The sequence below is a fragment of the Apis florea genome, unplaced genomic scaffold, assembly GCF_048593485.1.
Source record: "Apis florea isolate Af1SG1 unplaced genomic scaffold, ASM4859348v1 contig_3803_pilon, whole genome shotgun sequence".
Lineage (NCBI taxonomy): Eukaryota > Metazoa > Arthropoda > Insecta > Hymenoptera > Apidae > Apis > Apis florea.
Genome location: NW_028256864.1, coordinates 1,719,728 through 1,731,765, shown reverse-complemented (window position 1 = coordinate 1,731,765; position 12,038 = coordinate 1,719,728). Strand labels below are relative to the sequence as shown.

The window sequence follows — 12,038 nt, the reverse complement described above, 5'->3', positions numbered from 1 at the left end:
TATTTGAAACGGGGTACAAGAGCTCTTTTCTATATTCCTATCGCAAAATCGCGATTGTACATTTATCGTGTTTCCCGCCCCGGCTGGTCTGCCTTCTACTCACGTCCCCGATCGGCGCACTCAACTCGAAAGAGAGAGGGATCGATTTATACGAAAGACTCGAGCGATCACTTACCGGCCGTATCGTAACGGGACACCCTGTAGAATGGAGCATAGGCGGCGGACAGCGCGTTTTGCGGTGACAGAGCGTGTCTGATGGAGGGTTGTCACGGTATGGGAGCAGCACCCCCTCAGACTTCGATATTAAAGCCCTCCTAATATAAGAGCAAAAGCTCTCCGCTCTCCGCCGTCGATATCCCTGCTCCAAACCTTTCCCTCGAAAATTTCCAGTAAGCGATACTGGCTAAAGCCCGGCCGGACCGTCGTTCTGGATTTCTGGCTAAGCGAGTGGGTGGGGTGCAAAAGGGTGGATCGAATGGAAAAATGGATAGATCTGTTCCTCTTTGGCTTTGTACACCTTTTCGGTTTGGCAAAAAAGTGAGAAGGTGTGAATGAATTTGTAAAATTGCACCATTGTTCCTTTGTTATATATTGTTATAAATTAATATGCGTTCAATGTATATATCCTTTGAGGTGAAATATGAGAGATCGTGACTAGCTACAATTTTTTTTTTCAAAAGTATTGGTATAATTTTGATTCTTGTATTAAAATGAATAAATCTCACTTTGACTTTTTTAAGTCTTTCAAAAATGAATATATTAACGTTTTATATAGATGTTGGAAAATTAAAAATTGATAGAATATAAATCATTTGGACATGGAGAAGAGTATTTTTTATAAATTTAAAATGAAAAATTACTCATGACAATATTTTAAAGAATTTTTCAATAAGCAAAGCTTTATTTATTTAAAAAAAAATTGTGGAAAAATTGTTTCACCTGTTGATACAAAATGATACAAAATTAGCGAAATTAAAAAAATAAATTAATTAAGATATTTAATTATAAACTGGGATATTAATAGCCCCCGCTGTATTTATTTATATTTATTTATAGTTATTTGAAAAATATCCTACCATGAATATCGAAATATTAAAAATATGGGATATTTTTTAAATTACCCAAACACGATCGAACGATTTTATAAGTTTTCTTCAACGTGTGTTCGTTATCGGTTTACCAATATCATTCGTTTCAACGTATAGACATAACCTACATGTTTATAAAAAAAGAAATTTATAAATTTTAATGATTCAAAACATTCCTCGAAAACCTATCTTTCTCCAATTGTATCAAACAATTGCACTCCCCCTTAAAATACAAAAATAATTATAATTAAATCGCAAGATCATCGAGATCCACTCGACCGTACTTCCATTTGACTCGTGAATCGTGAAAGATCACGCGATTAACGCCGTGCTGCTCGGCCCGAGCTCCTAAACCGGGCGGAAAAAATAGAGGGCAGGGGATGGAACGACTTAAATGCACGCTTAGGCGCGTTGTTCCGTTGTGTGTGTGCACGCCCCTGATCTCGGCTTCCGTATCCATCTAACACGCACCATTGACCACGAATGCACGTCCGATAGGGCGGGCCTTCTCAAAAAATCAAGTTATCTCCATTCTCCGCGCATCGTAGGGTTTCGAATAAAACGCGGCGCCACGGGGTGGCCCCCGCGTTCGCCGTTTTCCTCTACTTCGCGGCCAAGCGACGTATGTCGTACAAATTTATTGGAAATGCCGTGCACGAGAGGATTGTCGTTGGTATCGCCACGAGACAGGGGAGGAGAGAGTTAAAGTTAGGGATACGCACTCTGAATGTAGCTAGCAAAAAGATCGAATAATGAATCTAAATTTCATTAATGCGATGTAAATGTAATGAGAGAGAGGTTTCGAGTTTTAAGTTTTTCATTGTGAAAAAATTAAAATCATACAGCAATCAATGAATTTTCAAATGATTAAATAATATACTTTCATTTCAATAATTCATTCATACAGGGAATTAGTTAATTTCAATTGTAATATTTAAAAATATATTTTCGAAGCAATTTCGTTATATTCTCTGGTATAGAATCTTTCTGACAATTATGAATTATATTATTTATACATCATTCGTATACTTTGATATTTTGAAGTTTTACAAATGTAAGAATTTCATTTTTGTTGAAATATTAAGAATCAGTACAAAGAAACAAAATCCTTTCTCTACAATTGAAAAATAATTCAATTGATTTTTCCATTTCAAAAAAAAAAAAAAAAAACGATCCCACAATAAATCAATATAAGTGGAATGAAATAACGTCTTACACAAAGTTTTGGAAACAACGTAACGCTTAACGAATACAATATCAAAGATACGAAATAAGTTTTCATCGCTATTTTTCACGAAAGCTTAAAAGTAACCGAATATAGTATAGCTGTAGTAAAAAAAATTAAATCTTACACGAACTTATCATCAGACAGATTCGCATCTGTTCTATTCCATACCGTGGAGAGTATAAAGAGAAGAAAGGAAAGAAATATATTCGAAATGTTCACTCACTGTAAATCGACGACACCAAACGCTCAGCCATTTGATGTCCCGTATCCGTTTCCCATCGGGCAGCTTCAGAATGATGTCTGTGTAGTTGTACGATTGGAGCACCACCGGGTCCCTGTGTAGACAGAGTATAACAAGAAGAGAAAAAAAAAAAAGAAAGAAAGAAAGAAAGAAAAAAAAGAGAAAAAAAAAATAGGCTTGAAGAGCCTATAGGCGTGTGCGCACCATTGTGCTCGTAACTATTCTAATAATACCGCATTTCCCGCTGACCAGTTTTTCAACCCGGCTAGATCGATTGGTCGGGGAAACGCGTCGACGATTTTGGCAAACAACCAATGTATCGATCGTATTCGAGCATAGAGACGCTGGAGCGACGCTCTGGTGGGACAGGAACAAATATACTTCTAATACCATCTTCCTCTAATAATCTCTCTGCCCAATTGGATCGCTCAGTTGGAACGAGACATCATTATTGTACGCGGCTATCTCTTAAAAAGACTCGCTCGAAGGGGAGTGGAAGAAGAGGCCGGTCTTAGACGTCTTGTTTACCGCGTCTTCCATCGAATTTCACGACGAGTGAGCACAGAGAGTGGCGAGTGGAAACGTAATAAAGTGCTCGCGCGAACGAAATCCGAACGAGATCGCTGTATAATTCCCGTTTTATTAACTGCACCCCCGCAATCCCGTTCTCCCGCCCTTTCCTCTCTTTTCATCCCACCCTCTTCGGCCGCCCCATCGAAGCACACACAACAACCTCTTTGAGTTTCATTTCATCCCTTATGGTTATGCCGCTTACGTCCAACAGCCACCCCCGCCCCTCCTACTTTCCTATCCCCTTCGACGTTTCCATCGCGCGTCAACCCTGGCCGCAACTCCGCCATTTTTTTTTTTTTTTTTCTTTTTTACGTTTCTCTTCGCGCGTTTACTCGATTCGCAGGCCACGAAAAAGTGAGAAGAGAGGCGGCGAAATGGAAATTCGAGAGGGTATAACGAGAGTATATCGGCGAAAGGCGGTGAAAAGAATTCTCTTCCTACCTGATCTTCTCCATTTCCGGATACGGGACGATGTATCCCTGTGGCGTGGGCGTCGAAGTGTTCCCAACCCAGAAATAAGCGTCCGGTCCGGTCCCATCGTAGCAGAATCCTTTTATGAATATCGTCGTGTCGTCCACCGCGTATACGTCCCCTTTGATTCCATGCGCGTAGTTCTTCAGTTTTCCGATAAATTTTCCGTAGTAATTGGGTCCATTGTTGGCGTGGCCTACGGGACAACGGGCAATAATTAATTAGAGGCCAACAGTTAGAGATATTAGAAATTAAATTCAACGCTTTCTTTGCAATTCAAATATATACTTAGAGCATTGGAGATATTGGGTGGATTACGCGAAGGAAAATATTCAAGCAGTAAACTAGCAGGAGATCTTTTGTTGAGATTCATTTTTTTTTTTTTTTTTTTTTCCATTGTCAAGATCTGTATGTTGTACATGGGGTATATTTTTTAGCAGAGAATTGATCGGAAATTTTCGAATATCTGAGAAGAAATATTAAAGATTGATCTTTTGTGATACTGTAAAACAGTATGAGATACAAATGTATAATAATATGTGTGAATTGATAAAATTTTATGCTTATCATTCTTAATGTGATAATTTTTATCTTAGATTTAATTTCTTAAATTAATTGGACGACAAGTTAAACGTGTATGTAACAATAAAGTATCGTGAGCGATCAATTTATTTTTGTCATTTGATCAAATGTATTACCGATGAATAGACATTTGTAATGTAAATTTAAATTGAATTGTGAAAAATATACAAATTTGATCCGTAATTCACGGAATACAAAATTAAGAATTCGCATTTGAAAATCTGTCTTTTATACTTTTATGAATTTATTTTTTATGTCGAAAGATTATGATGCGATAGATCGGATTAGAATTCGATTAATCGCAAAGAAAGATCTTTATACGAGTTGCACCGACTATTCCGTTAAAAAACATATATAATTCTACTTGAATAAACAAAGTTGATCTTCGTACGTTCATTCACAAGCATCTGCCGCATAATATACATTCAATTTTTATTTAAAATTTTTTTATATATCACAAAGTTCTTACAAATCTCAATCCATATTTATCCACACGATTGATTTTCCTCTTAAATATCAATTATATAATTTATCAAAAGAATAAATATTATAAAACTATTTTTGCACGCTTTCGTTTAATTTTGTTATTTTTTTTTTTTTTTCAGATATTTACAAACGCCGGGGACGAAATTGACTCTGACTCTGAATGAGACCGTGAAAAGATGTGGTCGAGGCCTCGTTTGAGGCGTGCTACGCTCGCGGCTGCAGAAGGGGGAAGCACGGTTTCACCCTCGTGATATAGGTTGGACGCATCACCGCCCCGATACAAAAGCGCCGGTGGACCGGTCGGCTGCGCCGCGATTTGCATGAATTTCATTTCATTTGCTCGACAGGCCCCATAAAGTCGGGCGAGCAGGATAGATCGGAAGAGAGAGGCGGCGGTGAAGATCATCGGGATGGTTTGTAACGGCGCGAGGGGAATCGTCTTGAAACGCCTCTCCCTCCCCTCCTTTAGATTAGCGGTTCCGTTTAACAGTGTGAAGCCCGGGATCGAGGGATTCCGCGAGATTGCTCGCGATGGATTTATTCCCCCCCTCCTTTTTTTATTGCCACCCATCGAACGATCGTACAATTCTCGCAAAGGAGAAATTCAATTTGTGCCCGGCGAATTTTTCCTCGTCGCGTGTGTATTTGCTTATTTGCTTTTCGTTTAAATCGTTAACAGGGCGAATTTATAAATAACGTGAAAAAGGATATAATGGATAGAAACCAAAAAAATTGACGCTTTTTTTCTTCGTTAATAATTTAATAACATTTTTCACAACTAATCGTCGAGAAAATTAAAATTCGTCGTTCCATCGTAAAGTTAATAATATATTTTTTATTAGAAATTATATAAAAATTATATAAAATAGTTGGCATCATTCTCATAATTTTGAGACATTGAGACCGGTTAAGAATCACATATTCACCTTTGTGAATTATGAACCAATTCATTTTTTTCGATTTTTCATTTCTCGAATCAACAAAATTAGATAATATCGGGTTACAATTGTAATAAGAGAATTGTAAAAAAATTTTTCAGTCGCACACTTCGTTCTTTCTCTTGTATTGATAAAATAGCAAATGGAAGATAAAAGTGGGAAAGGACCATCTTCGGAAGCAAAATACTTTCGATTCGAAGTCGAAGAATAGTCAATGGTTGACGTTCCTTCGGATTGCCTCTTTTATGCATACATATTTTTGTAGAGATCAAATGTTATTCCGAAAGATCGACGGTACCTATTCAACATGGCGGCTTTCGATATCATTTTTTTATGATTATAAATTATTCGGTAAAATTGGTGGGATATTGAAGAGTGCTACACATAGTTTTTCATAAATTATTTTGTTTTTCCATAAATACATGGTGTTTAATATATTTATGGAAAACGTTTAAAGAATTGATTCTAGAGAACGAACGCAAAAATTGATATACGAAAATATCGATTGAAAATCATTTATTAATTATTATAAGCAATTGAAAATTTGCGTTAAGCAAAGCGAGACGTAAATAGAGGATGATATCTATTACCATCTCAAATACTATTTTGAGATGAATATTTCATTGAAATATAAAAAAATAATAGTTGAATAACAAATAACTATTATTTATCAACGATTCGTATATTAAATAATTTTCAAATCTTTTAGTATCTCTATTAACTCGTTTCAATTTTCACACAGCTCTGCTTATTTGTCAATCTTACAGACAATACTTGGAAATTATAAACTCTTATTATTGTCCCTTAATTTTGTATTACTATTATTCATACTTTTATTTTATTTGTATTATTAAATTTCAATGACAATAATACCGTTTGCCCTTTTTTTTATATAGTTTTATAATGTTTTATCATTGCACGATTGTATGAATTTCGCGACTAGAGCTAGAAAGTGGTTTCGGTCGTTGATATATATATTTTTTTTTTTTTTCGACCGAAAAACTGATACTCTGCAAATCTTTTTATTCCACGCGCGGCGAATGCATGAATTTCTCTTCAAATCTCGTCGCAATCGGCTTAATAGTTCGATCGGAATTTTGGATTTAGGCCATACTCACACACACTCCTTTTTTTTACCGTGTTTACGCGTATATTTTTTTTAACAAATACATGAATCGCTCTCTCGTCGAGACCAGCCAAAACTACCGTCAAAAGGTAATAAACAATTTGACATTTTAAATAATCGAATTCAATCTGATGAAAAATAACCCGTAGTATTAAATTTATCATCGGGGTATCGCTTATATTCCCTGCTGGACTCGATATTCGATCCAGCGAAACTTGGAAGGCGGCAAAATCTGAAATCGTCTCGCCTTTTTAATCAGAGAACAGAATCTCTCCTATTATATTCCATCAATTCCATTCCATACCGCTAATAATATTATAAACGGGTACAGCCAAAGGCTTTATTTATTATCGTTACGCATCAATCTTCCGCCCATTGCGCAATAATAATTCGATATTAAACGTAATTTCTAATATTCATACACACGGACGTTTCGAGATAAATTAAATATTACCGAACGTCGGATAATGCAATAATAATATCTCGTAATTCGGTTAAATAATGGACCGATACCTCGATTAAATCCTACTTTCGTATTACTATATAACCTCGTATATATATATATATACAACCTTTCACAGCTTCGTCTCCAATTAATTCTCATCGAACGTCCGACTTAACCGTCCGTAATTTTTGTTCCGCACGAAACACCAGCGCCACCACCGAGATAATTAACACGTCGTTGGCGCGCCGGTGTTCAGAACCGAAATGCAGACTCGAGGCTTTTAGCCCGCCCGCCCTCTCTCCCCTCCCCTCCCCACTCATTCACTCCGTCCGCACGTCGGTTGTATTGGTGAACGACGACGACGGTTACGCTCTTCTCGTATCTATCCTTCTCCACGTCGTGGTCGTTGTCGTCTCCACACCCCATCGGTACAGCTGGATATTATGGTGATGCGACAATGAACGCGGTGATCGCTATCTCGGCCGGTATTGGGGGATGTCAACCCTCGTGCTCGCAGCAATGCGTACGAAATCGGGCATGGAATGGTGTGGGCGGAAGGAGAAGGCAAAACGTGGGAACACGTGATGCGAAAAGGAGAAAAGAACGAGGAATGGGAAGAACGAGAGAGAGAGAGAGAGAGAGAGAGTGGAACATCTATTAGTAAACACAAGCGTATACTAGCACGCTCACGAGGATAGAGAGAGAGTATGTGGGTGCGTGCCTACGCGCCACCTAAACTACCCCCGACTGGTGCTTAAACTGCCTCCCCTTTTATTATGGGCCGCTACGGTTATTGGATTGTACCGTGCTATTTGTTGGCTGCCACGCTAATGGATCCATAATCACCGGGACAAATTAACGCAATACGACTCGCCAACGACAGGGCGCTACTTTAAACAACGGGTGGAAGCGTTGCTCCTTCACGCGACTTGGCTCTCGTATTTGAGAGCCTCGGATGTGGCTCCTGTCCGATTTTGAATGAAATTTAGTAGCGCGATGGATGGTGGATCATTTGCAATTTGAATAATCAAAAACATAGATGTAGATAATCGATCAATTTTGAGAAAATTATTCACGCTAATTTCTATAAGTGATAGAGTATCAAAGAATATATTTTATGATAATTTTTATCTTAATCTGTAAATGTAAATAAATCTACAAATTTCAAATTATATATTATATAGTATTTATTGCTTAAACAAAGATTCGAAAAATGTTAATAAATAAATATTGTATGAAATAATCCATATATATATATATATATATATATTTCTTAAAATATAATACAATAGAAAATAGATCTGATAAAAAATAAAAACGAAAACAAAAAACGAATTCATTAAGCATTAAGCAATCATTGTGTTTGAGAAATTCCTTCGCAATACAATTTTTTATCTTTGGAGAAAATCAAATGGTCTTTCCACAGGTTTATATAAACTCTATCTAAATTTTATTGAAAAGAAATGAGAACCATATCTCTTCCAACACTTGTTTTTCCCTTTAACGTTCCTTAACTTCTACTTAATTTGCGCGCTTAAAAATCGTACTCGATCGATAAAAGCGAAGAACCGTCTGTACCCACAGTTGATAAATCCTTAGCGACACCTTAACGTGGTCGCCGACTACACGCCTCGAGAGATTCGTCTGAAAGCAGGATATGATCCGAGACTGGTGAAGGGAGCACGGTCAACATTTGAGCCGAGTAAACATCGCGCATCTTCCCTTCGCCCGCCCCTTCCCCTTAACCCCTCCTATCCGTCGATGAGGCCTCGAATCGTGCATAGGTTCTTCGAACAGTCCTCTCCTCTCTTCCGACACACGTCAGTCTTCGGTTGTATGAGCCGCTGCGGGGAATACCTTAGCCCCGGGGCAGCGTGGCACAAAGCATATTGCATGTGCTCCAAATACACAATTGGACCAGGCCGGGAGCGCCAGGGTTCGTTACCTTCGCCGATGGTCTTTGCTCTTTCGATCGGATTCAACGGATTCACCGTTCGCCTCCGGGCACACGGTTTAATGAGGATGGTCGTAAAAAAATTCACTCGTTATCTTGCGATACCGTTCGCGCCACGAGAGACCGTGAAATTAAATAAAAATTTTCTCTTTTTTTTTTTTTATCTCGCAAGTAGCGAGTCGTGGCATATTTCGCGTTATATTTGAGTCGATAGGAATACTTTTATCGACGTTTACGAAAAATCAATGACGGGTTTGGCGAGCATTTCGAGCTAATTAATTAGAAGCAAGTGGTTTCTTTTTTTTTTTTTTCCTTTTAGCTTCGCGATGAGAAATTGTTTTTTATGGCTTCGATTCGCCTTCGGGCAAGCATTTAACGAGGAAAGTCTTGAGAAATTTTCTTGTTACCTCACTTTTAACGAAACTGCGTCGAAATACCTTTCCGCATTCTTCGTCCAAATTCCACTGGAAATTTTTCTTTTCTTTTTTTTTTTTTGGTCTCGAATTCTTTCTTCACAGTATTTATTTTAAATTATAAATTAATCTTGACGTGTAATCCTTCTGTCAAGTTTTGTCAAGTCTGTCTTGTTCGGTAATCAATCTTCCTTAAAAAAAAAAAAAAAAAAAAACATTTCTTTACGGAGAGAAATATAACCTAATTGGAGAATCAATTAGCAACCAATGCTTCTTTATTCCGTCACGAAATCGGCGAGTTTCTCGCCAATCATGCGAACAAAAGAGAAACCGTAAACCGATCCCGTTTCGTTTCTCACATAATAACCACACATTTATAAGTTAACGGTATAGAACGAAAACCGGATACGATAAGTATGCGTCATTCTATTCAAGGATAGTTCGAAGATAATGAGTCAATTTATTCAGCATAAATCATCCCACTATTATTCCAATCTAAAGATTCATCTGATCGCCGTCTCTTTCCCATTCCTTTAAAACGTGTTTACGCAGTTATCGCGTCCCGATATAAATTTAAAGTTTCAATTAACGATGCGCAGGTTGAAATATTCTCCCGTTGATTTTGTAACGAACCCGTGCCGTTTCGTGAGACCGATCTAACCCGGTGAAATAACACCTGACAACCAGACCACGAAAAATGAATACGATCCGATTTTACATAGGTGTCGGCCAGCCACCCGTTTCTTACCGGTATAACTAGATCTACAAACGCGTGCACTTTCACTTTTGCACCGAAGGAACTGTTGATCTCGTCCAACAACAAGCCAAGAGACACCGTGAGATCGTGGAAAAAGCAGCGCGAAAACACGTTTCTCGATGGAAACGTGTCAATTTATCGTTCGAGGATATCGGTTTTCGCATCGATATAGATTTATTAATTTTTCTCATAGCAGTAAAAATAAAAAATATATAATAGTAGTAGCTTGTAAATAATTGTTTCGTTGTTTCCTGATTTTTAATTTGATAAAAGAAATAGAATGCGTGATCCCAGACATGATCTATTCTATTTCAAATTATAAGTGCTATTATGAGTAGTACATTTCCAAGAAAACTATGATTAAAAGAGACGAATCTCCTTGAATATCCTTTAAACACTATCTTCCACATAAATGAAATTGTTAAAAACTTTCCATAAACGAATTAACAAAAATGAATAAAGGGACGATTCAGGGAGGAAATTAATCAAATCAAGCAAAGCTCAAAAATTCCATTCGTTCGAAAAAGAGGAAAAACGAAGAGAAGCAAAAAAAAGGAGTGGAAATCGTGGGGAGCAATGATCCTAAATGTGACTAACTATAAAGCGTGACTATAGCTCCGGGATACTTCCGTTTAATCAAGGTCGAGGAACGATTTTATCGGGCACGCGTTAAAGAGATGAAGTGGTGGTGCAAGTTTTCGAGGAAGCTCGATGTTCCATTGTCCTCTTCTCGGGGAGAGAAAGTGGCGCGGAGGTTGAAGAAGGTTGAAGGAGAGGTGGTTGAAGAGGAGCCGGTGACTTAAGACGTTAACGAGACTAACCGGATTCATCGCGAGGCGAAGGGCTGGATCTTGGCGAGAAGGGTGAAGAAAGGAGAGTGCGGCACTGATTTTAATCAAGATATGGCCTGGCAGCAGCCAGCGGCGGATCAAGTGAGCCAGGGCTTATCGATTTTCTAAGTGCTCCCGACCGGAGAGGAGAGCGCCTGCGACACCGGCTCACAATTTGAAAGTGACGAAAGTTTTTGCATTTGAGAAAAAGGCGAAACAGCCGAATGATCTTGCAGAATACTCGAGTAAGGGGAGATGGGGATAGGGTGGGTCGAAGTGGAAGGAAGGGTAATGTTATTTTTTCTAATTGCGTTATACTATCGAATTTTTTATTCGAACGAAAACTCACGATATTATGCGAGCAGTTTCAGAATAGTGAATAATATCGTAGAGTTTCACGCGGAGTGGAGGAGAAATTTTAGAATTCATTTTAATATCGTTAGTGAAACGTGAAATGAAAAAAGATAGATGGGCACAAGTGATGAATTATTTATAAATAACGAGATTAGTTTTTAAATAATTAGGTTAATATCTAATTTCTTAAATGATTAATACAAGTTGAAAGAGATTAGGGCATAAATTACAATTACGATTTAATATTTGTTAAAATTATTGAAAATAAATTTTGTTACTACTTTTTAAATAATAAAAGTAACAATTTTGTAATTATATTTTATATACACCGGTCATTTAAAATTTCTCATCCAAAATTATTTGCTATCTAATATATAAATATAAATACAAGCAACGATATATTAGATACCCGATTTTATCTCACTTTCCTGGATACATAGTTTGTTATTCGATTAATGAAGACAATATCTGCCTCATTTCGTAAACTGACTTCCGGTTGCATGTTATTCGTATAAATATTCACAAGCATGTTTACTTTAAGTTTTACATGAT

General features: G+C 37.5%; 1 protein-coding gene across 3 annotated transcripts in view; it reads right to left on the bottom strand.

Moving 5' to 3' along the window:
• Nucleotides 1-12,038, bottom strand: part of LOC100870004 (protein Skeletor, isoforms B/C) — a 58,776-nt gene that overhangs the window by 18,472 nt on the left and 28,266 nt on the right. For all 3 annotated transcript variants that reach the window (XM_086916677.1, XM_012492598.3, XM_086916676.1), the window contains 2 exons: nt 3,572-3,797; nt 2,540-2,651 (listed from right to left, as the gene is read on the bottom strand). In XM_086916677.1, coding sequence (XP_086772803.1) covers nt 2,540-2,651; nt 3,572-3,797 — 338 coding nt within the window. The remainder of the gene's footprint in view (nt 1-2,539; nt 2,652-3,571; nt 3,798-12,038) is intronic.